Consider the following 26805-nt stretch of genomic DNA (forward strand, 5'->3'; position numbering starts at 1 on the left):
TGTCTGGTGTGAACCGCTCGAGGTCATGCCACAGCATTTTAAAAATTAGGTTGAGGTCAGGACTCTGACTGGGCCACTCCAGAAGGCATATTTTTTTGGTTGTTGATTTACTCCTGTGTTTTTGGTTGTTGTCCTGTTGAAGCTCAGAACTTGGATGATGCAATTGAAGGATAGCCTTACATTCTCCTGCAAAATGTCTTGATAAACTTGAGAATTAATTTTTCTGTCGATGATAGCAAGCTGTCCAGGCCCCGAGTCAACAAAGCAGCCCCAAACCATGATGCTCCCTCCACCATACTTTACAGTTGGGATGAGGTTTTGATGTTGATGTGCTGTGCCTTTTTTTCCCTCCACACAGTGTTGTGTGTTCCTTCCAAACAACTCAACTTTAGTTTCATCTGTCCACAGAATATTTTGCCAGTAGCACTGTGGAACATCCAGGTGCACTTTTGCAAACTTCAGACGTGCAGCAATGTTTTTTTTGGACAGCAATGTCTTCTTCCATGGTGTCCTTCCATGAACACCATTCTTGTTTAGTATCAACAGAGATTTTAGCACGTTCCTGAGATTTCTGTAAGTCTTTAGCTGACACTCTAGGATTCTTCTTAACCTCATTGAGCATTCTGCGCTGTGCTCTTGCAGTCATCTCTGCAGGACGGCCACTCCTAGGGAGAGTAACAACAATGCTGAACTTTCTCCAGTCACAGACAATTTGTCTTACCGTGGACTGGAAAAATACAATAATTAGTGTGTTATTAGTTTAAGCACACTGTGTTTGTCTATTGTTGTGACTAAGATGAAGATGATATCAAATTTTATGACTAATTTATGCAGGAATCCAGGTAATTCCAAAGGGTTCATATACTTTTTCTTGTCACTGGAGGTTAGTGGCACCTTAATTGGGGAGAACGGGCTCGTGGCAATGACTGGAAAAGAATCAGTGGATTGGTATCAAATACATTAAACACATGGTTTCCAGGTTTTTGATGCCAATCGATTTGCGCTGCTCCGGCCATTATTATGAGTTGTTCTCCCATCAGCAGCCTTCACTGCTATACACTGAACAAACATACAAACACAACATACAACCATTTCAAAGATTTTACCAAGTTACAGTTCATATAAGGAAATCAATACATTTAAATAAATTCATTCGGCCCTGACCTATGGATTTCACATGACTGGTATACAGATATGCATCTGTTGGTCACAGATACAGTACCTTAAAAAAAGGCATGGTCGTGGATCAGAAAACCAGTCAGTATCTGGTGTGACCACCTTTTTCCTCGTTCATCGCGACATCTCCTTCGCATAGAGTTGATCAGGCTTTTGATTGCGCCCTGTGGAGTGTTGTCCCACTCCTCTTCAATGGCTGTACGAAGTTGCTGGATATTGGCAGGAACTGGAACATGGTGTCGTGCACGTCAATCCAGAGCATCCCAAACAAGTACAATGGGTGACATGTCTGGTGAGTATGCAGTCCATGGAGGAACTGTGATATTTTCATCTTCCAGGAATTGTGTACAGATCCTTGCAACATGATGTCATGCTGAAACATGTGGTGATGGTGGCGGATGAACGGCACAACGGGCCTCAGGATCTTGTCCTGGTTTCTCTGTGCATTCAAATTGCCATTGATAAAAAGCAATTGTGTTTGTTATCTGTTGCTTATTCCTGCCCATACCATAACCCCACCATCACCATGCGGCAGTTTACAACGTTGACATCAGCAAACTCCTCGCCCACGCGCTGTCCGCCATCTGCCCGGTACAGTTGAAACCACACTTTTCTGTGCCAGGGCCATTGAAGGCGAGCATTTGCCCACTGAAGTTACAATGCCGAACTACAGTCAGGTCAAGACCCTGGTGAGGACGAGCAAGCAGATGAGCTTCTCTGAGACGGTTTCTGAGTTTGTGCAATAATTGTTCGGTTTTGTAAACCCAGTTACATCAGCTGTCCCGGTGGCTGGGCTCAGACGATCCCACAGGTGAAGAAGTGGATGTGGAAGTCCTGGCCCGGTGGTCTGTGGTTGTGAGGCTGGTTGGATGTACCGCCAAATTCTTTAAAATGACATTGGAAGGGGCTTATTGGAAAAAATAACATTAAATTATATGGCAACAGCTCTGGTGGACATTCCTGCAGTCAGCATGCCAACTGCAACCGCCCCCAAAACACAAGACATCTGTGACATTGTGTTGTGTGACAGAACTGCACATTATAGAGTGGTCTTTTGTCCCCAGTAGAAGGTGCACCTGTGTAATGATCATGCTGTTTAATCAGCTTCTTGATATGCCATATTCATTAGGTGTGGATGGATTTTCTTGGCAAAGGAGAAATGCTCACTAAAAGGGATGTAAACAAAATGAGAGCAATAAGCTTTATGTTCATAAGCAACATTACTGGGATGTTATATTTCTTGTGTGGTTTTTAAACACAACACTAGTTGTTCCTGCCAAAACCAGCTCCTGGATCTAGACCAGCGGTCCCCGACCTAGGAGTCCTGAGTTTCTTGGTGGGGTTGGAGGGGCTTATTGAATAGAGGTGTTAAAAAAAACGAGGGCCATGAAATCAGATGTGAAAAAGGGGCCCTTGGGGGGGGAAAGGTTGTGAACTACATGCACTGCTGTGCACAGGGTACTTTATTTTTACATATACAGTCATACTCCAGACGTTTTTATTGACAAATGCAAACACAGCGATATTCCAAAAGTTACAAATCCAGTCATACTGAAAAAAGGGACTTGGGAAAAAACTCAGGGCAGTCAAACAAAAATATCATCCAGTGAGTTACAAGATTTGCTTTGATTAAATCGCAAATTCTGAATTTGCTCAAATTAAGGTGAAATGTAAGATTTTTTATACAAAAACAATACAAGAATATTGACATCTTGATTTTGCCTAACGGTTAGCAGAATTAGGTAAATTGAAAAAGCACACTTTCTTTAACCTCAATGTCAACTAGTTTTTAGCTGAATAGGTTATGTATTTGGGATGTTTTCAGTGTCTTTGGAAAGCATTTAGACAATGCAATAAATCGCAATTAAAAAAACAGCATTAACTGGAGTTAACTGATTAAGTCTGACAGCCCATAGAATAACGCACCAGCTTCATCAGTGATCCTGGTTGCTACAACGATACAACTCGCAATACATTAACACTAACTAGCATGACAGCAATGGACAAAAAGCCACGTGGGCGGACTGATACAGCCAGAGGTAAACAATCTCTCCCGGAGAGTCAATGTAGGGCTATGGCGATCGTCAATCATCACAGTTGTCATGGTGATGGTCATGGCCACAACGGTTGTGATGATTGTCACGATGATAGGCAGGGTCAGGTTGGGGTCCACTCTGGGGGTTAAAGGTCATTTCCTGGTGGCCTTGCGTAGGCAGGTGAAGAAGGGGTGTCTGAGAGCCTGGTCCAGGGAGAGGCGTTTAGCTGGGTCGTACTCCAGCATCTTCTGGATCAGGTCAAACAGCTGGTCGTGGTCCAAGCTCTGGACCATCATGTATTGCTGAGGGGACAGCGAGGGGATGGAAGAGGTGGAGGAGAGAGTCAGATTTATTGATATCAATGACCACAACAACACTGTGATTCAGACGTCTTTATATCACAGGTATCTATAGGGTCATTTCCATTAAATGAATTGAGGAAACAGAATAGGTTGGTCATATTGCTGGAGGCCCTCCTTACCTTGAGTGGTTTGCAGTGTTTCCTCACGTATCTCCCAGAGGAGCTGAGTGCATCCCAGTCCAGCTGGTACCGATGGACATACCGCCGCTTCTTGGTTTTCTGCAGGAGATGTACCGGTATGGGGCCCAGGACCCTCTCCATCATAGCCAGGTGTTCTTTACTGTCGTGGGTCTGGAGGAGAGAACACGAGCCAAAGAGAGGAGTCTAACGTTACACCCAGGACACAGTGGGCCAGAGTTTTTTCTGGGTGAAAATAGGGCTTAGGTGGTGGGTGTGGTGGCAAATTTGAAAGCTCTATTGGCCGCAATAACAAAATGTTGCTGTTCTAAAACTAATTTCCTGCAATTCCACACATTTGCCATGGTGCTGAGAAAACATTTTTAAATTTTAGATTCTCGCTGACTGTGTAGCTTTTATTTTAAGCAATTAACAGTTCTCAAATATGATCTTATTTTAAATATATATATATTTTCAACATTCATTATATCTGGTTTTAGTCATTTCAAGTTTACACTGAAAATGTCTTTCCATACAAAGTATTATTTAAAAAAAAAATGTTTTTTACTGTATGGACTTAGGCGACCCTTAATAACACTGAACTTTTCTATGCAGGAAAACCCCTGTCATCTACCTATGCATAGAAAGAAGCTTGAACAGCTTGAGATGAATGCATGATTCAGAAGGAATTATTAGTATGATGATACTGTGGACAGCCGACAGTCCCCCACCTGGAAGAGAGTTGATCCCAGGTAGTACTCAATGAGGATACAGCCCAGACTCCACACGTCACAGGCATGGTCCCAGCCCAGATCTACACAGAGAGAGAAGCATTACAGCCCAGACTCCACAGAGAGAGAAGCATTACAGCCCAGACTCCACAGAGAGAGAAGCATTACAGCCCAGACTCCACAGAGAGAGAAGCATTACAACCCAGACTCCACAGAGAGAGAAGCATTACAGCCCAGACTCCACGGAGAGAGAAGCATTACAGCCCAGACTCCACAGAGAGAGAAGCATTACAGCCCAGACTCCACAGAGAGAGAAGCATTACAGCCCAGACCCCACAGAGAGAGAAGCATTACAGCCCAGACTCCACAGAGAGAGAAGCATTACAACCCAGACTCCACAGATCTACACAGAGAGAGAAGCATTACAACCCAGACTCCACAGATCTACACAGAGAGAAGCATTACAGCCCAGACTCCACAGAGAGAGAAGCATTACAGCCCAGACTCCACAGAGAGAGAAGCATTACAGCCCAGACTCCACAGAGAGAGAAGCATTACAGCCCAGACTCCACAGAGAGAGAAGCATTACAGCCCAGACTCCACAGAGAGAGAAGCATTACAGCCCAGACTCCACAGATCTACACAGAGGGAGAAGCAGTACAACCCAGACTCCACAGAGAGAGAAGCATTACAGCCCAGACTCCACAGAGAGAGAAGCATTACAACCCAGACTCCACAGAGAGAGAAGCATTACAACCCAGACTCCAGATGTACACAGACTCCAGCCCAGACTCCACAGAGAGAAAGCATTACAGCCCAGACTCCACAGATCTACACAGAGAGAGAAGCATTTACAACCCAGACTCCACAGATCTACACAGAGAGAGAAGCATTACAACCCAGACTCCACAGATCTACACAGAGAGAGAAGCATTACAACCCAGACTCCACAGATCTACACAGAGAGAGAAGCATTACAGCCCAGACTCCACAGAGAGAGAAGCATTACAACCCAGACTCCACAGATCTACACAGAGAGAGAAGCATTACAGCCCAGACTCCACAGAGAGAGAAGCATTACAGCCCAGACTCCACAGATCTACACAGAGAGAGAAGCATTTACAACCCAGACTCCACAGATCTACACAGAGAGAGAAGCATTACAACCCAGACTCCACAGATCTACACAGAGAGAGAAGCATTACAACCCAGACTCCACAGATCTACACACAACCCAGACTCCACAGATCTACACAGAGAAGAAGCATTACAACCCAGACTCCACAGATCTACACAGAGAGAGAAGCATTACAACCCAGACTCCACAGATCTACACAGAGAGAGAAGCATTACAGACCCAGACTACAGATCACATTACATCCACAGATACACAGAGAGAAAGCATTACAGCCCAGACTCCACAGATCTACTCAGAGAGAGAGAAGCATTACAACCCAGACTCCACAGATCTACACAGAGAGAGAAGCATTACAACCCAGACTCCACAGATCTACACAGAGAGAGAAGCATTACAACCCAGACTCCACAGATCTACACAGAGAGAGAAGCATTACAACCCAGACTCCACAGATCTACACAGAGAGAGAGAAGCATTACAGCCCAGACTCCACAGATCTACACAGAGAGAGAGAAGCATTACAACCCAGACTCAGATCTACACAGAGAGAAAAGCATTACAACCCAGACTCCACAGATCTACACAGAGAGAGAAGACATCTACACAGAGAGAGAAGCCCAGACTCCACAGATCTACACAGAGAGAAAGCATTACAACCCAGACTCCACAGATCTACACAGAGAGAGAAGCAGAGACTCCACAGATCTACACAGAGAGCATTACAACCCAGACTCCACAGATCTACACAGAGAGAAGCATTACAACCCAGACTCCACAGATCTACACAGAGAGAAAAGCATTACAACCCAGACTCCACAGATCTACACAGAGGGAGAAGCATTACAACCCAGACTCCACAGAGAGAGAAGCATTACAACCCAGACTCCACAGATCTACACAGAGAGAGAAGCATTACAACCCAGACTCCACAGATCTACACAGAGAGAGAAGCATTACAACCCAGACTCCACAGATCTACACAGAGAGAGAAGCATTACAACCCAGACTCCACAGATCTACACAGAGAGAGAAGCATTACAACCCAGACTCCACAGATCTACACAGAGAGAGCATTACAACCCAGACTCCACAGATCTACACAGAGAGAGAAGCATTACAACAGACTCCACAGATCTACACAGAGAGAGAAGCATTACAACCCAGACTCCACAGATCTACACAGAGAGAATTACAAGACATTACAACCCAGACTCCACAGATCTACACAGAGAGAGAAGCATTACAACCCAGACTCCAGATCAGATCATTACACAGACTCCACAGATCTACACAGAGAAGAAGCATTACAACCCAGACTCCACAGATCTACACAGAGAGAGAAGCATTACAACCCAGACTCCACAGATCTACACAGAGAGAAAAGCATTACAACCCAGACTCCACAGATCTACACAGAGGGAGAAGCATTACAACCCAGACTCCACAGATCTACACAGAGGGAGAAGCATTACAACCCAGACTCCACAGTCTAGGTCTGAGTAACGTCGCCGTCTGATGAAAACCCCGGAACTCTGATATTCCTCATTTTCAGTTTTGTACATTTAATGAAATCAGAAACTCCCCTTAATGTACTCCAAACATTTCAGGACTCTAAGACCAAGACAATGTATTACAAATAGCTTCTGAAGTTTTATAATTGTTTCTGTTTTGAAGATTAAGTTTTCATGAGACAACAACGATAAGCAGCATTATCACATAACGTCAGTAATATCATGAATTAGCATTGAGGAAGTATGTGTCTTACCCAGAATGACCTCTGGAGCGCGGTAGTGGCGTGTGGACACTACGGAGGTGTGGTGGTTGTGTTCATATGTGGCGTTGCCAAAATCAACCACCTTCACGTCCGGGTTCTTCAACGTCCTCTCGTCACGCTTCTGTAGGGCAGATATGAGTCATGACAAATATTCATTTGATTGAGTCAGACAGTACACAAATTCAAATAGGGGTGACAACCAAATCAGTCAATTTCACAGTTCATTCACGGTGAGTGTTTTGTCAGCACAGATCAATGTGGCAGGTAACAGACTCGTACCATTTTGGCGTTGTACTTGATGTCGTACTCTGAGTCCACAAACAGAATGTTCTCGGGCTTCAGGTCAGTGTGTGTCAGCTTGTTCTTATGCAAGACTGAAACAAACAGCAACCACAGAGAACATCGTCAACACAGGCAGGAGAGTAGACAACCCTTTGTTCTATTACACCATTTGTACAATGGAATATACTCCAAAGTCACCACTATAACCCAACAGCTTTTCATTTACAGTGCATGTCTCCAAAACGGTGACGTATCCCCCCCAAATTAAATACTTAGTAGTGCACTATATTGAGAATAGGGTTCCATTTGGGAAACACACAATAACCTTTAGCATTGCTCTTATCCAGTGTGGGTGGTGCTTACTACCACAGAAATCCAATGAAATGACTATTCCAGCATGTTATAAAGTGTAATTCTATGGTAACTACTCACATCGTACGGCTCGGATGATCTGGTAGGCCATGATCCTGATGTGTTCTACCGGGAACGGCTGGAAGTTGTTCTCCTTCAGGTAGTCATAGGTACTGAGCCCCAGCAGCTCAAACGATATACACACGTGACCGTGGTGGTCGAACCAGTCCAGCATCCTCACACATCCACTGAGACGGCAGAGGGGAGTGAGGCAAGAGACAGAAAGTGAGAGAGAGGGGAGGAAAGAAAGAGGGAGGAGGGATTTACATTTCAGTAATTTAGCAGAATCTTATTCAGAGCCAATCACAGTTAGTGGATTATGTAGCTAGGCAAGACAAACAATGGTGTCTGATACTGATGACACACCGATCATTATAGTGGGTTATTTAAGTTACAATCCATAATTAAAGTGTACGCCTGGCAGATAACCAACTACTTGTTTGCGAGACTGCACATCACCCTCGTAATGGAAAGTCTACATGATTTCTGCTTATGTATGGGGCTTGTTCTAATAACATGTCGTGACTTACTATCTCCGGTCACAGTCCAGAGAGTTCATCTGTTCCAGCACCTCCACCTCAGCCATGGCTGCTTCGCGGTACCGGTCAATGTTTTTAATGATCTTCAGTGCCACGCGAGAACCAATTCTGAAATCACAGACGAGACACACATATCTAACTGTGAGAGAGATTGAGGCTTTCAGATTAGAACGATAGAGAGAAACAGAGAGATTACGTTTGAGAGCACACTGTGGGGTATACAATATATAGCCCTATTTGTTAAAAGACCAAGTCCATATTATGGCAAGAACAGCTCAAATGAGCAAAGCGAAACGACAGTCCATCATTACTTTAAGACATGAAGGTCGGTCAATCCAGAAAATGTCAAGAACTTTGAACATTTCTTCAAGTGCAGTCGCAAAAACCATCAAGTGCAGTGATGAAACTGGCTCTCATGAGGACCGAACCATCAAGGAAAGGAAGACCCAGAGTTACCTCTGCAGCAGAGGATAGGTTCATTAGAGTTACCAGCGTCAAACTGCAGCCCAAATAAATGCTTCACAGAGTTCAAGTAAAAGACACATCTCAACACCAACTGTTCAGAGGAGACTGGGTGAGTCAGGCCTTCATGGTCAAATTGCTGCAAAGAAACTACAACTAAAGGACAACCAATAATAAGAAGAGACTTGCTTGGGCCAAGAAACACAAGCAATGGACATTGAACAGAGTTCCATCTGTCTTTTGGTCTGATGAGTCCAAATTTGAGATTTTTGGTTCCAACCACCATGTCTTTGTGAGACGCAGTATGGGTGAATGGATGATCTCCGCAAGTGTGGTTCCCACCGTGAACCATCTACTTCCGGCACCGACAGAGATGGCCGCCACGCTTCACGTTCCTAGGAAACTATGCAGAATTTTGTTTTTGTATGTGTTATTTATTACATTGGTACCCCAGGTAATCTTAGGTTTTATTACATACAGTCGGGCGGAACTACTGGATATAAGAGCGATGTCAACTCATCATCATTACGACCAGGAATACGACTTTCCCGAAGCGGATCCTGTGTTTTGCCCACCACCCAGGACAATGGATCGGATCCCAGCCGGCGAACCAATACGACGACGCCGTAAAAGGGGCAGACGAAGCGGTCTTCTGGTCAGGCTCCAGAGACGGGCACATCGCACACCGCTCCCGAGCATACTACTCGCCAATGTCCAGTCTCTTCACAACAAGGTTGATGAAATCTGAGCAAGGGTAGCATTCCAGAGAGACATCAGAGACTAACGTTCTTTGCTTCGCCGAAACATGGCTCACACGAGACACGCTATGGGAGTCGGTACAGCCAGCTGGTTTCTTCACGCATCGCGCCGACAGAAACAAACATCTTTCTGGTAAGAAGAAGGGCGGGGCTGTATGCCTTATGATTAACGAGATGTGGTGTGATCATAACATACAGGAACTCAAGTCCTTCTGTTCACCTGACTTAGAATTCTTCACAATCAAATGCCGACCGCATTATCTACCGAGAGAATTCTCTTTGATTATAATCACAGCCGCATATATATTCCCCCCTAAGCAGACACATCGATGGCCCTGAACGAACTTTATTTGACTCCATGTAACTGGTTGCATTCATTGTAGCTGGAGATTTTAACAAGGCTAATCTGAAAACAAGACTCCATAAATTCTATCAGCACATTGATTGTGCTACCAGGGCTGGTAAAACCCTGGATCATTGTTATTCGAACTTCCGCGACGCATATAAGGCCCCCCCCGCCCACCTTTCAGAAAAGCTGACCACGACTCCATTTGGTTGCTTCCAGCCTATAGAAAAAAACTAAAACAGGAAGCTCCCGCGCTCAGGTCTGTTCAACGCTGGACCGACCAATCTAATTCCACGCTTCAAGATTCCTTTTATCACGTGGATTGGGATATGGCTACAGGGTCTACAGTCAATTACGGATTACAAAAAGAAAACCAGCCCCGTCGCGGACCATGATGTCTTGCTCCCAGACAGACTAAACAACTTTGCTCGCTTTGAGGACAATACAGTGCCACTGACACGGCCCGCTACCAAAACCTGCGGACTCTCTGTTCCCACATGCTTAAAGAAGGCCACCATTGTTCCTGTTCCCAAGAAAGCTAAGGTAACTGAGCTAAATGACTACCGGCCCGTAGCACTCACTTCCGTCATCATGAAGTGCTTTGAGAGACGAGTCAAGGACCATATCACCTCCACCCGACCTGACACCCTAGACCCACTCCAATTTGCTTACCGCCCCAATAGGTCCATAGACGACGCAATCGCAACCACACTGCCCTAACCCATATGGACAAGAGGAATACCTACGTGAGAATGCTGTTCATCGACTACAGCTCAGCATTTAACACCATAGTACCCTCCAAACTTGTCATCAAGCTTGAGACCCTGGGTCTCGACCCCGCCATGTACAACTGGGTACTGGACTTCCTGACGGGCCGCCCCCAGGTGGTGAGGGTAGGTAACAACATCTCCACCCCGCTGATCCTCAACACTGGGGTCCCACAAGGGTGTGTTCTTAGCCCTCTCCTGTACTCCCTGTTCACCCACGACAGCGTGGCCTTGCACGCCTCCAACTCAATCATCAAGTTTGCAGATGCCCCTACAGTGGTAGGCTTGATTACCAACAACGACGAGACGGCCTACAGGGAGGAGGTGAGGGCCCTTGGAGCGTGGTGTCAGGGAAATAACCTAACACTCAACGTCAACAAAACAAAGGAGATGATCGTGGACTTCAGGAAACAGCAGAGGGAGCACCCCACTATCCACATCGACGGGACAGTAGTGGAGAGGGTAGTAAGTTAAGTTCCTCGGCGTACACATCACGGATAAACTGAATTGGTCCACCCACACAGACAGAGTGGCGAAGGCGGCGCAGCAACTTCTTTCTCAAGGCCATCAGACTGTTAAACAGCCACCACTAACATTGAGTGGCTGCTGCCAAAAATGTAAAAAATGTATCAGTAGCCACTTAATATAATGTTTACATACCCTACATTACTCATCTCATATGTATATACTGTACTCGATACAATCTACTGCATCTTGCCTATGCCGTTCTGTACGATCACTCATTTATATCTTTATGTATATATTCTTTATCCCTTTACACTTGTGTGTATAAGGTAGCTGTTGTGAAATTGTTAGGTTAGATTACTCGTTGGTTATTACTGCATTGTCGGAACTAGAAGCACAAGCATTTCGCTACACTCACATTAACATCTGCTAACCACATATGCCAAATAAAATTTGATTTGAAGCATGGAGGTGGTGTGATGGCGCTTTGCTGGTGATTTATTTAGAAGTCAAGGCACACTTAACCAGCATGGCTACCACAGCATTCTGCAGCAATACGCCATCCCATCTGGTTTATGCTTAGTGGGATTATCATTTGTTTTTCAACAGGACAATGACCCTTACACACCTACAGGCTGTGTTAGGGCTATTTGACCATGAAGGCGAGTGATGGAGTGCTGCATCAGATGACCTGGCCTCCACAATCACCCGACCTCAAACTAATTGAGATGGCTTGGGATGAGTTGGACCGCAGAGTGAAGGAAAAGCAGCCAATAAGTGCTCAGCATATGTGGGAACTCCTTCAAGAATGTTGGAAAAGCATTCCAGGTGAAGCTGGTTGAGAGAATGTCAAGAGTGTGGTTACTACATGATTGCATGTGTGTTACTTCATAGTTTTGATGTCTTCATTATTATTCTACAATATAGAAAATAGTACAAATAAAGAAAAACCCTTCAATGAGGTGTCCAAACGTTTGACTGGTACTCTTTTCTATCAACGAATTGGCAAGGGCACTAAAACAGTCTGCAGCATCCTACTAGAATCCGAAGTCAAATGTACTGTTTGCTGATGATCTGGTGCTTCTGTCCCCAACCAAGAAGTGCCTACAGCAGCACATAGATCTTCTGCACAGATTATGTCAGACCTGAGCCCTGATAGTAAATCTCAGCCCTGACAGTAAATCTCAGTAAGACAAAAATAATGGTGTTCCAAAAAATGTCCAGTTGCCAGGACCAAAAATACAAAATCAACCTAGACACCATCGCCCTAGAGCACACAATAAACTATACATATCTCGGCCTAAACATCAGCTCCACAGGTAACTTCCACAAAGCTGTGAACGATCTGAGAGAAAAGGCAAGAAGGGCCTTCTCTATGCCATCAAAAGGAGCATAAAAATTGACATACCAATTAGGATCTGGCAAAAAAACAATTGAATCAGTTAGAGGTCGACCGATTATGATTTTTCAACGCCGATACCGATTATTGGAGGACTCAAAAAAAAAGCTGATGCCGATTAATTGGCCGATTTTTAAAATGTAATAATGACAATTACAACAATACTGAATGAACACTTATTTTAACTTAATATTATACATCAATAAAAATCTATTTAGCCTCAAATAAATAATGAAACATGTTCAATTTGGTTTAAATAATGCAAAAACATAGTGTTGGAGAAGAAAGTAAAAGTGCAATATGTGCCATGTAAAAAAGCTAACGTTTAAGTTCCTTGCTCAGAACATATGAAAGCTGGTGGTTCCCTTTAACATGAGACTTCAATATTCCAAGGTAAGAGGTTTTAGGTTGTAGTTAATATAGTATTTAAGGACTATTTCTCTCTATACCATTTCTATTTCATATACCTTTGACAATTGGATGTTCTTCTAGGCACTTTAGTATTGCCTGTGTAACAGTATAGCTTCCGTCCCTCTCCTCGCTGCTACCTGAGCTCGAACCAGGAACACATCGACAACAGCCACCCTCGAAGCATTGTTACCCATCGCTCCACAAAATCTGCGGCCCTTGCAGAGCAAGGGGAACAACTACTCCAAGTCTCAGAGCGAGTGACGTTTGAAACGCTAATAGCGCGCACCCTACTAACTAGCTAGCCATTTCACATCGGTTACACCAGCCTCATCTCGGGAGTTGATAGGCTTGAAGTCATAAACAGCTCAATGAATGCTTACAAGCCTGCTGCTGCCTACCATCGCTCAGTCAGACTGCTCCATCAAATATCAAATCATAGACTTAATTATAACATTTACATTTACATTTAAGTCATTTAGCAGACGCTCTATAACATAATAACACACAGAAATATGAGCCTTTGGTCATTAATATGGTCGAATCCGGAAAACAAAACGTTTATTATTTCAGTGAAATACGGAACCGTTCCGTATTTTATCTAACGGGTGGCATCCCTAAGTCTAAATATTACTGTTACATTGTACAACCTTCAATGTTATGTCATAATTACGTAAAATTCTGGCAAATTAGTTCGCAACGAGCCAGGCGGCCCAAACTGTTGCATATACCCTGACTCTGCTTGCAATGAACGCAAGAGAAGTGACACAATTTTACCTGGTTAACTTCTTAAGGTATAGGGGGCAGCATTTTCACTTCTGGATAAATAGCGTGCCCAATTTCAACTTCCTGCTACTCATGCCAGGAATTTAAGATATGCATATTATTAGTAGATTTGGATAGAAAACACTGAAGTTTCTAAAACTGTTAGAATCATGTCTGTGAGTATAACAGAACTTATGTAGCAGGCAAAACCCCAAGGACTAACCGTTCAGAATTTATTTTTTTTGGTCTCTGTCTGCTCACTGAGTTCTCATTGGCAAATTATATTTCTTAGGAACCTGTTTTCTGTTCCTACCGCTTCCACAGAATGTCACCAGTCTTTGGAATTTGGTTGAGGTTATTCATTTGTGCATTGAAGAACTAGGCCATCTAGGAACTAGGTAACACTGTTGAGAGAGCGCAAGACGTGAAAAGTAGCGTTGGTTTGTTGTTAAAAATACCTAAAGTTGCATTACAAAAGTACTTTGAAATATTTTGGCAAAGTTTATAGGCAACTTTTGAAATATTTTGTAGTGACGTTGCGTTTTTTGGAAGCTGTTTTCTGGATCAAACGCCTCAAAAAATGGACATTTGGATATATATGGACGGAATTAAAAAACAAAAGGACCAATTGCGATGTTTATGGGACATATTGGAGTGCCAACAAAAGAAGCTCGTCAAAGGTAATGCATGTTTTATATTTTATTTCTGCGTTGTGTAGCGCCTGCAGGGTTGAAATATGCTACCCTCTTTGTTTACTATTGTGCTATCATCACAAAATAGCTTCTTATGCTTTCGCCGAAAAGCCTTTAAAAAATCTGACATGTTGGCTGGATTCACAATGAGTATAGCTTTAATTGAGTATCTTACATGTGTGATTTAATGACATTTTGATTTTGATATATTTTTTAATAATTTGCAGCGCTGCGTTTTCCCTGTTTTTTGCCCAACCATCCCCTATACCATAAGAAATTTAATATTGCCTGCTAACCTGGATTTCTTTTAGCTAAATATGCAGGTTTAAAAATATATACTTCTGTGTATTGACTTTAAGAAAGGCATTGATGTCTATGGTTAGGTACACGTTGGAGCAACAACAATCCTTTATCAGGAATGCGCACCGCATCGAATATATGCAATGCAGGACACACTAGATAAACTAGTAATATCATTAACCATGTGTAGTTAACTAGTGATTATGATTGATTGTTTTTTTATATAAGATAAGTTTAATGCTAGCTAGCAACTTACATTGGTTTCTTACTGCATTCGCGTAACAGGCAGTCTCCTTGTGGAGTACAATGAGAGGCAGGTGGTTAGAGCGTTGGACTAGTTAACTGTAAGGTTGCAAGATTGAATCCCCGAGCTGACATGGTAAAAATCTGTCGTTCTGACCCTGAACAAGGCAGTTAACCCACTGTTCCTAGGCCATCATTGAAAATAAGAATAATAACTGTTCTTAACTGACATGTCTAGTTAAATAAAAGGTCTAAAAAAATAAATAATAATAATATTATTTTTTTTTAATCGGCCAAATCGGTGTCCAAAAATACAGATTTCCGATTGTTATGAAAACCTGAAATCGGCCCCAATTAATCGGCCATTCCGATTAATCAGTCGACCTCTAGAATCAGTCATAGAACCCATTGCCCTTTATGGTTGTGAGGTCTGGGGTCCACTCACCAACCAAGAAATTCACAAATTTGGACAAACACCAAATTGAAACAGAATTCAGCAAAAATATCCTCAGTATACAACGTAAAACACCAAGTAATGCATGCCGAGAAAATTATGCCAATAGCCGTTAACGATCAAAATTCAGGAAAGAGACGTTCAACTCTATGTAACAGTATAGCTTCCGTCCCTCTCCTCGCCCCAACCTGGGCTCAAACCAGGGACCCTCTACACACATCAACAACAGCCACTCCCGAGGCATCGCTACCCATCGCGCCACAAAAGCCACGACCCTTGCAGAGCGAGGGGAACAACCACTTCAAGGTCTCCGAGCAAGTGACATCACCGATTGAAACGCTATTAGCGTGCACCACCGCTAGCCATTTCACATCTGTTACATCTACAACCACCTAAAAGGAAGTGATTCCCAAGCATTCTAAAACAAAGCTATCACCTACAGAAAGATGAACCTGGAGAAGAGTCCCCTAAGCAAGCAGGTCCTCTCATGACTTGGTTGGGTCTAATTGTGTTGCTGTCCTGGGGCTCTGTTCACAAACAGACCCCACAGAGCCCCGGGACAGCAACACAATTAGACCCAACCAAATCATGAGAAAACAAAAAGATAATTACTTGACGCATTGGAAAGCAGTAACAAAAAAACATAGCAAACTAGAATGCTATTTAGCCCTAAACAGAGAGTACACAGCGGCAGAACACCTGACCACTGTAACTGACCAAAACTTAAGGAAAGCCTTGACTATGTAGACTCAGTGAGCATAGCCTTGCTATTGAGAAAGGCCACTGTAGGCCGACCTGGTTCTCAAGAGAAGACAGGTCTGTGCTCACTGCCCACAAAATGAGGTGGAAACTGAGCTGCTCTTTCTAACCTCCTGCCAAATGTATGACCAAACTAGAGACACACATTCCCCTCAGATTACACAGACCCACAAAGAATTCAAAAACAACCAATTTTGATAAACTCCTATATCTATTGGGTGAAATACCACTTTGTGCAATGACAGGAGCAAGATTTGTGACCTGTTGCCACAAAAAGGGCAACCAGTGAAGAACAAACACCATTGTAAATACAACCCATATTTATATTTATTTATTTTCCCTTTTGTACTTGAACTATTTCCACAGACATTTCAAATGTATATTATTTTGGAAATTTTGTTTGTGTAATGTTTACTGTCACTTTCTAAATTGTTTATTTTACTTTTGTTTATTATCTATTTCACTTGCTTTGGCAATGTAACATATGTTTCCCCATGCCAATAAAGCCGTTAAATTGAATTGAAAGGGGTAGCATTGTCACAGTGACATCCAGACCTTTCCAGTGAGCGACTTACTTAGAGTGATCGATGCATTCCACGACTTTCCCAAAGGCTCCTTCTCCTAGAGTGGACACAATCTCATCTACAGGGAATAAAGAGCATTAGTTAGAACCAGAGCAGTGATGACTGGCATCCACTACCATCACACCTGATCTGCCACATAATGTCTGCCTAGCTGCTTTGTTTGATATGGATTTAGCATTATACTGTCTAACTAGAACAGCACAGGGCTCCAAGCCAACAAAACATAATACACAGTACACACATCACACTAATAATGATGTTATGTAGCGAGGTGTAATAACTAATCCACATTTAACAATACAATGATAAACCCTACCCACTCAAATACAAGTGTCTACAATAGTACACCATATGAAAAAGCAACAACATAACAGATAGCTAGTTGACAGAGAGAGAAAAGTGATATATTCTATACATCTGGCTCTTAGCATGTCTCCCCTGTGATAGATCAGGTGACCCTCGTCATCATCCTCAACACTCCGGGATCTTTTCCTGCTCCTGCGATGATGGCTCCTCTGTTGTCCCATCACCACCATCATCAACCATCAACCACCATCACCGGCCCAGAGAGAACACCATCATCAGGCCAGGCCACCACAACGGGACGGAACGTGCCATTCATTCATTCAGCGGGCAGAGGGGGGGATCGGACGTGGGGGAGAGATTTCGGATGGATCGGCCCATTCAGAGTGGGTGGGTTGCGAACCAGGCAGCGCCAGCGGACCACAGCGGGAGCAGCACATTCAAATTCAGCCCCACCAGAGAAAGGCATAGGGGCGTCACCACATAGTGGGTGTTACAGAAGAGAAACATGGCAACAACAAGGTTCATGTGAGAGACTTTCTCAAAGTAAGCGGTACAAAACATTATAAACCATCAGTCTAGTAGAATAGGCTAATATGCATTTTTGTGTCTTTTTACAGTTTTGGTTATCCTTGACTGTTAATGACTGATACATATAACGTTTTCCTTTTCCTTGACTCTTCTTATTGAAGCCTTGTAAAGGTGTTTGTGCTTAGTCTGCTACAGTTATGCCTAGATGGTATTCAGTGAATTCTGGTACTAACATTGGATCCATAATTCTAACCCATCTGTGTTTCACTGTGGTACATATTGAGAAAGATCGACAAAGAAACGCTAACACCACTAATAACCATATAGGGAGTTGGTTGGAAAGGAGAGAAGACCGTGTAAGATGTTCTCATACCGAGTAAGAGGAGCGTTGAGAAGGGCTGCGTCTCCGCCCTCGGCGGCTACTACGGCCACTCTTGCCACTCCGCCCAGATGACTTGCTGTAGTGGTGCCACTCCTTGTCCTTCTCCCGATCTCTGTCCCTGGTGGCGGCGGCCCTGTTGTCCTCGTCATAGCCCATCTCCAGGCTGGCTTCTCTGGCCCTCCTGTCCTTAGACTCTATCCTCCTCTGGTTCAGGCTGTGGGTCTCCAGGTAGTGCCTGAAAGGGAGAAACAACAAGACAGCTAAGTGACTGACTCCTTCTCCTGCCTACTTACCCACTGCTTGGTACTAATGGCCGGGACCTACGTCCTCCCCGACACCCTATCCCAAGGGGCTTAATATATAACATTTTTAATTAGTAACAAGCTTATTTACAACTACAGAGTGTAACATCATCACTCCAAGGTTCTTGGTGTGAAAGCCTAACATAGTGGAGCATAGTGTAAATTCCTAGTTTTGGGGGTAAACTGACGCAACAAACTGGCCAGGCAATATGTCTCAAGAGCTGTTAGTACATATCATGTAGCAACCTTATAAATATGAGCGGCCAGCTTGAATGTATGTGTGCTCAAGCACAGCACAACCCCCCCCCCACCCCAATACAGCAGAATCCCCTTCTACCTCTCTCACACCAACACACACAAATCGAAAGCACAGGTGTCCCCTACGACAGTTGTTTTGGCTCAGTGAGGAATCTGTGAAGCTCTTTCAGCAGGGGAATGTGATCTGAGTCTCTGGACCTCCAGAGCCCCACAGAGTCAGAGAGTCATGATGGCACCCTGGTGGTGTCAGGTCTCTTCCAGGAAAAGGTCTGCGTTGCTGGGGGACTTATTATTAGAGCTTCCCTACCCATTCTGCCCTGGAAACTTCCACCATAAACCTCCATCTCTCACAAAGCACAAACTCAATGAGACGGACACAGAAACCGGACACGGTTTTACCTTCCAGCAATAAAATGTATATATTGGCAAATGACAGTGACTTCCAATAATAAAGAGTTCCAACTTCGAAAATGAATTGTGACCACGTCTGTCAAGGGCAGGGAAAGAGGCAGGTTCTCCTGAAATAAACCTTGGCCTAAAGTATGCTGTGAGATTAGATTTCACTCATTATTTATAAGATGATGGCTTGTCCTCACCACATTAATATATTGCTGTGAAAACATTTGGCATGTGTATAGCTGCTGGATCCTACCAACCCAACTGAAGACAGAATGACCAGCCAGATGTAAAAAGGAAGAGATCAGGGGTTGGTTGTGGGTGGGGCCTCTAATAGTTCGGGGGGGGGGGGAATTGGGTCATATTTACCCTTCATGTGTTTTGAGGGGTTGTTGACGTCTTCGAGATTTATTCTCCCTTACACTGCTATTCGAATCATCTCGCTTCTGGCGCTTTCGGCTCTCCTCCCAGCTGAACTCACGGAGCCAAACGCCAGGGGAACGAATTCGCTTTGCCTGTCGCATCTGCCACACAAGTGCGGAATGTTCACATTAATAGCTAAAACGAGCTAACGTCACATGGATAGCTGCAATGCCAACAAACTGTAAAACATAATTCAAATCTACATATAGATAGCTAGTTAATTTTCTAGATGTCATGAAGTAAATTTAACCATAAACCAGTAAATAACGTTAATATTTTTTAGCATTCGCTAACTAATCATGGTCAACTTATCCTCTACAGACACCGACTGGTGTATTTGTTCTAACATGCTAGCTACGTTAATTTACCTAACGTTAACTTGCTAGCTAAATTAACAACAATCCAAGTGAAACCTATCTAGCTGCTTGACTAACTTCTTCAGATAACGTCAGCAACATGCATCTGATAAATGTTAGCGTCAACGCCAACAATTTTCAGAAAGTAATAACTAGCGATCTGTACATTGGCAAACCAGCCTACTAACGTTAGCTTCCTGGTTCGTCGAAGAAACGTGAGGCTAGCAAGATAATGTGGAACAGACTATATGTTTACATTGTAGTATTACACATCAAATCATCTGTCCTCACTTTATCTATCGACTGATGCACCCCAAACAACTAATAGGTTTTTAAAAAACTGAAGAAAAAAATAACGATGTTTTATCTGTACTTTTGTGTACGAACAAAGCTGCCTTCCAAAATGGCGAACTCTGCTGCTGCTCGAAGTTCTTGTCATAGATAGAACAATGAGACAGATATTTTACAGGATGTATAAATGTGAAGCATCCGGTTGGCGTTTCCTAGCGCAACCAAATAAATTAGTAAGAGGAAGCCCAGTGAGCGGCAGTGGGAGAAAAAGGATTATGGCCGACAGTCTGCTAATTTTCTCATCAATGAAACCTTTGATCTCGATTGATGTTTTCTGTTTCCAAAACATATGTCATCAATAAAAACCGTGTTTAATGTAAACTGTTCTCTGTTAGTTTAAGTGAGGGGGAAGCAGAATAAAAAACGAATCATTACGCAAAGATAATTTCCAGCTTGATTATTAAATTGTTGAGCTGGAATCTCATGTGTTTGTTGTCAAAGATACTGATAACTATTACAATTATTACGGAGATACAAAGATGAAACGATGTGCAGCAATACTGTGCAGAGCAAGGGAGGAAAATAATTTTTTCCAGTTTCCAAGGTATGTAATAAATAATGAGAAGATGCATTTGGAGTAACTATTGCACGGTGAGGCACGTCGTTGGCTCTGTAATCAGTAGTGTGCTGTATCCATGACTACCCATCGAATCAATCACCAAAGAAATTATCACTGATAGATTAAACCAACGAGCTACCAATAGTGAAACAAAACTACAGCTGGGTTTATCATAGCTAGCATGAGGCATCATGGCTAGCTAACGTTTGTTTACCAATGTGTCCAGCTATATTACATATGAGACTATCCCAGGGTATGCTGTACAATCAATAGAAACCATCATTTGTCACACTGAGTCATTGCAAAGTAATTTATCGAGCTGTAGAACACCACTAAGTACCTCCTTAAATGATGGTAGATGTCTGTAAAACATTGTCTAGGCAACTAATGTTCTGTTGCCCTCTGATAAGATTAGGTTAGAATACCATAAAATATAGTATACTATAATTATTTGCATCTTCAGAAAATAGACAAAATTCAAAAGGTTGTGCCTTTATTAAATGCCTGTTAACATGGTGAAAAATATAGAACATATCGAACCCATGAAAGTAGAGCATTTCATCACAACCTGACAGAACACACTGCGCATACATCCCCCCAATAGGAAAATGTTCCAAAAGACATACACCATGTGTAGCGTCGCTTCACAAGATCAATCAGGTTTAAGGACAGCAACTGAAAATGTTTCATAGGACAGGATAAGGTGTGGGTCTTTGTTCTGTTTCATAGGACAGGATAAAGTGCAGGTCTTTATTCTGTGTCATAGGACAGGATAAAGTGTGGGTCTTTGTTCTAATGTTTCAAAGGACAGGATAAAGTGTGGATCTTTGTTCTAATGTTTCATCGGACAGGATAAAGTGTGGGTCTTTGTTCTAATGTTTCATAGGACAGGATAAAGTGAGAGTCTTTGTTCTAATGTTTCATAGGACAGGATAAAGTGTGGGTCTTTGTTCTAATGTTTCATGGGACAGGATGCAGTGTGGGTCTTTGTTCTAATGTTTCATAGGACAGGATAAAATGTGGGTCTTTGTTCTAATGTTTCATAGGACAGGATAAAGTGTGGGTCTTTGTTCTAATGTTTCATAGGACAGGATAAAGTGTGGGTCTTTTTTCTGTTTCATAGGACAGGATAAAGTGTGGATCTTTGTTCTAATGTTTCATAGGACAGGATAAAGTGTGGGTCTTTGTTCTAATGTTTCATGGGACAGGATAGAGTGTGGGTCTTTGTTCTAATGTTTCATAGGACAGGATAAAGTGTGGGTCTTTGTTCTGTTTCATAGGACAGGATAAAGTGTGGATCTTTGTTCTAATGTTTCATAGGACAGGATAAAGTGAGGGTCTTTGTTCTAATGTTTCATAGGACAGGATAAAGTGTGGGTCTTTGTTCTAATGTTTCATAGGACAGGATAAAGTGAGGGTCTTTGTTCTAATGTTTCATAGGACAGGATAAAGTGTGGGTCTTTATTCTATAATATGATCTTCATATTGGGGGTGTTGCTAATCAGGCACTGGTTGTTATGGAGGAATGAGTCAGTTTTGATTGAAGAGAAGGAGTGTGACGTAGACCCCAGAAGTCTGCAGACTACAGGGATGGAGTCCATATACACTGCTAACTATAGCAGGACAATATCAGTAAGGTCCTCATTTGGGCACTGGTCACAGGAGTAGCAAGAAATACTGCCTTTCTGCTCACTTCTGGAGTTCACATCACAATCCCCTTACACATACAGAGAGAAAAACCACATGGCTGCTGTTTAAATGAACTGTATAGTACTATTAAAAACATGTAGGGTGAATAACATGGATAGAGGACATAACCATAAACTAGTATCTACAAACTACAATATACTACCACTACACTACTAAAGGAACTATAAAACAGGAGAACTTAAGCATTGACCAACATCCAGCAGAAAGTAGTGTAGAGGTGAGAAAGAGAACAGGAGTTAATGAGCATAGACCCAACTCCAGCAGATGATGCCAAATGTTGTTATGGTGGTCTGCAGGAGGTTCAGGTTGACAGGAGGTGTCCTCAGACTCACAAGCATCTAAAGGACTATTTAAAACGTCAGTGTAGTGTGTAATTTATTATATATAAATATTTAAATTGAACCTTTATTTAATTAGGCAAGCTGTTAAGAATAAATTCTTATTTACAATGACGGCCTACACCAGCCAAACCCGGATGACGCTGGGCCAATTGTGCGCCATCCTATTGGACTCCTAATCACAGCCGGTTGTGAGACAGCCTGGAATCTAACCAGGATGTCTGTAGTGACGCCTCAAGTACTGAGATGCAGTGCCTTAGATCGCTGCGCCACTCGGGAGTAGAGGTATACGAGAACAAGGCTTGAGAACACAACCATACACTTTAAACTAAACACTGGCCTATACACACAATGGCTGGGGGTCCCAGAGAAAGAGGTTAAAAAACAACTGGTGTTGTAGATTCCTAGATACTGCTGAAGTCTCTTCTGCAGCTGCAATCTGCTCTTGCAGGTCTCAAGAGAGACGAGAGTCAGTCATATTTCAATAAAATGGAAAACACAGCCGGTAATTACATTTTTTTTGTTTTTATTCAATCAAATGTGAGATTAAACCTTAAACACTTTTGCAACTACTATGGAGGAAGATGTGGCTGAGAAACATCAGGCGTAGGGACATCAGTCTGCCGAAGTCCTTCGAGGACCAGAAGAAAGGGAGTTATGCTGTATGCGAGGAGCACTTTGAAGAATGTTTTATTCTTATTAAGGTACAGCTACATCGTTGTCAATAAAAATACATTTCAGTCATATGATACTTTTCTGTTAAAATGTCTCTTTCAACAGGGTTCACGGGAGACACTGTCCTCCGAGTCAGTACCAACCAGAATAAATAGCAGGAATCCACCCCCTCATTCTGCAACAGATGCACGGCGTAGTACAAAAAGAAGTAAGCCAATTATAAAGTTCATAGCAAGTAAAGATGCACCGTTATTTTTTTATATCAATACAACAGGTTTAAATTCTTGAATTGTCTATTTTTGAAGGAGGGGACAGGGAACTTTAAAACATCTTTGTTCTTATGTTCTTCTTCTCCGGTGGGGGTTATTGGTGGTTGGCATCCAACGTTATGTTGCATTACCGCCACCTACTGTGGAAATTCTTATTATACCCAGTGACACTTTTGCGGAGATGGGGAAACTCCATTGAAATCATATTAACGCACATTGTGTACGTTGCACATGTGTCGTCAATGGACCGCGCGGTGCATTCTGGGCTATTTTGGGACGAGGAGAGCTCTCCTTCAAGGAGTGAATGGGAGGAAAGAAGAACATCAAGACAAAACAGCTGCTTTACAAGTGGGATGCATTGTTGAGCACTGAATCCCGAGGGGTTTGTGTGCTGATTATACGGAGATTGTGACAGCCGGTTAAATGGCATCCCTTGAGAGGACAAGAACAAGATGTATATCAGAAGTGCAGTATTACCATAAGGAGACATATACTGGGGCCTCCCGAGTGGTCTAGTATTTACAATGGTGTTAGTTCTTCAATGGTTGCCCTTTTCATGTGGCAACAGGTCACAAATCTTGCTGCTGTGATGGCACACTGTGGTATTTCACCCAATATGAGTTCATTAAAATTTGATTTGTTTTTTGAATTCTTTGTGGGTCTGTGTAATCTGAGAGAAATATGTGTCTCTAACATGGTCATACATTTGGCAGGAGGTTAGAAAGTGCAGCTCAGTTTCCACCTCATTTTTGTGGGCAGTGTGTACATAGCCTGATTTCTCTTGAGAGCCAGGTCTGCCTACGGCGACCTTTCTCAATAGCAAGGCTATACTCACTGAGTCTGTACATAGTCAAGGATTTTCTTAATTTAGCATCAGTCACAATGGTCAGGTATTCTGCCACTGTGTGCTCTCTGTTTAGGGCCAGATAGCTTTCCAATTTGCTCTGTTTTTTGGTTGATTCTTTCCAGTTTGTCAATTCATTATTTTTTTCTTTCTCATAATTTGGTTGGGTCTAAATGTGTTTCTGTCCTAAGACTCTGTAGTATTTTTTGTGTTTGTGAACAGAGCCCCAGAACCAGCTGACTGAGGGGAGTCTTCTCTAGGTTCATCTCTCTGTAGGTGAGGGCTTTGTGGTGGAACGTGTGGGCATTGCTTTCTTTTAGGTGGTTGTAGAATTTAACAACTATTTTCTGGATTTTGATAACTAGCGGGTATAGTCATAATTCTGCTCTGCATGCATTGTTTTGGGTCTTGCATTGTACACTAAGTATATGTTTGCAGAATTCTGTACGCAGAGTCTCTATTGGGTGTTTGTCCCATTTTGTGAATTCATGGTTGGTGAGTGGACCCCAGACCTCACAGCCATAGAGGGTATTTTTTTCCAGGTCCTAATTGGGATGTTGAGTTTTATGTTCCTTTTGATTGCATAGAAGGCCCTTGTGGCTTTGTCTCTCAGATTGTTCACAGCCTTGTGGAAGTTACCTGTGGTGTTGATGTTTAGGCCAAGGTAGGTGTAATTCTTTGGCCAACAGTGTCTAGATACAATTTGGCCTGGATAACAGTCAGCGTTCCTAATCATCCCAAAGGTGTTTGATGGGGTTGGGGTCAGGGCTCTGTAGAGGCCAGTCAAGTTCTTCCACACTGATATCGATCAAACCATTTCTGTATGGACCTCGCTGGACTCCAGCTGACGCTTGGCATTGCACATGGTGATCTTAGGCTTGTGTGCGGCCCATTTCATGAAGCTCCTGATGAACAGTTATTGTGCTGACGTTGCTTCCAGGGGCAGTTTGGAACTTGGTAGTGAGTGTTGCAACCGAGGACAGACGATTGTTACGTGCTACATGCTTCAGAACTCGGCAGTCCCATTCTGTGAGCTTGTGTGGCCTACCACTTAGCGGCTGAGCCGTTGTTGCTCCTAGGCATTTCCACTTCACAATGACAGCACTTACATTTGACCAGGGCAGCTCTAGCAGGGCAGACATTTGACGAGCTGACATGTTGGAAAGGTGTCATACTATGATGGTGCCACATTGAAAGTCACTGAGCTCTTCAGTCAGGCCATTATACTACCAGTGCTTGTCAATGGAGATTGCATGGCTGTGTGCTCGATTTTATATACCCGAAACCACTAATTTGAAGGCGTGTCCACACACTTTTGTATTTATAGTTTATCTGTGGCTGTCCTCCGTGTCCTGTGGCTATTGGCAGCACTGTTAGACTGTATTCACACTTATTTTCTCCTTGTATGGTCAACATCCTTATTCTGCACATAGGAGGTGAGAAGAGCTGAAAACTACTTCCACTCCATAGCAACAGTGCAAACAACCAATGATGGAGAGGATGAGAGAAGAGCATAGATAAGCACTACTAAATGTTATGTTGCTTGTCATTTAGCCAAAAGATGATAATATACACTGCTCAAAAAAAATAAAGGGAACACATAAACAACACAATGTAACTCCAAGTCAATCACACTTCTGTGAAATCAAACTGTCCACTGAGGAAGCAACACTGATTGACAATACATTTCACATGCTGTTGTGCAAATGGAATAGACAACAGAAGGAAATTATAGGCAATTAGCAAGACACCCACAATAAAGGAGTGGTTCTGCAGGTGGTGACCACAGACCATTTCTCAGTTCCTATGCTCCCTGGCTGATGTTTTGGTCACTTTTGAATGCTGGCGATGCTTTCACTCTAGTGGTACAACCCACACAAGTGGCTCAGGTAGTGCAGCTCATCCAGGATGGCACGTCAATGCGAGCTGTGGCAAGAAGGTTTGCTGTGTCTGTCAGCGTAGTGTCCAGAGCATGGAGGCGCTACCAGGAGACAGGCCAGTACATCAGGTGACGTGGAGGAGGCCGTAGGAGAGCAACAACCCAGCAGCAGGACCACTACCTCCGCCTTTGTGCAAGGAGGAGCAGGAGGAGCACTGCCAGAGCCCTGCAAAATGACCTCCAGCAGGCCACAAATGTGCAT

At 43.1% G+C, this 26805-nt stretch overlaps 1 protein-coding gene across 3 annotated transcripts; it reads right to left on the reverse strand.

Moving 5' to 3' along the window:
* Positions 1-2621: 2621 nt before the first annotated feature.
* Positions 2622-20364, reverse strand: LOC135545720 (dual specificity protein kinase CLK4-like). Of its 3 annotated transcripts, none has more exons than XM_064973534.1 (12): positions 20292-20364; positions 19509-19663; positions 18175-18418; positions 17383-17482; positions 16959-17025; positions 8557-8673; positions 8048-8214; positions 7613-7707; positions 7325-7454; positions 4422-4504; positions 3694-3864; positions 2622-3514 (listed from the first exon to the last, which is right to left on the reverse strand). In XM_064973534.1, the coding sequence occupies exons 1-12, from the start codon at positions 20355-20357 to the stop codon at positions 3365-3367; spliced, it is 1545 nt and encodes a 514-aa protein (XP_064829606.1). In that variant the 5' UTR covers positions 20358-20364; the 3' UTR covers positions 2622-3364. The 3 variants fall into 3 exon arrangements, with proteins under 3 accessions (XP_064829606.1, XP_064829607.1, XP_064829608.1); XM_064973535.1 differs by having other exon boundaries at positions 20210-20360; XM_064973536.1 differs by lacking the exon at positions 20292-20364 and adding an exon at positions 20107-20183.
* Positions 20365-26805: the final 6441 nt, after the last annotated feature.

The sequence above is a fragment of the Oncorhynchus masou genome, chromosome 9, assembly GCF_036934945.1.
Source record: "Oncorhynchus masou masou isolate Uvic2021 chromosome 9, UVic_Omas_1.1, whole genome shotgun sequence".
Classification (NCBI taxonomy): Eukaryota; Metazoa; Chordata; class Actinopteri; order Salmoniformes; family Salmonidae; genus Oncorhynchus; species Oncorhynchus masou.

Bases quoted from the DNA above. Each gene is read 5' to 3' on its own strand.
- LOC135545720 (XM_064973534.1), bottom strand. From the start codon at position 20,357: ATGACAAGAACTTCGAGCAGCAGCAGAGTTCGCCATTTTGGAAGGCAG. The intron at 17,026-17,382 runs GTATAGAATATA...TATTCCCTGTAG, and splicing joins AGACATGCTAAGAGCCAGAT to ATGAGATTGTGTCCACTCTA. The intron at 4,505-7,324 runs GTAAGACACATA...CTCTCTGTGTAG, and splicing joins CGCTCCAGAGGTCATTCTGG to ATCTGGGCTGGGACCATGCC.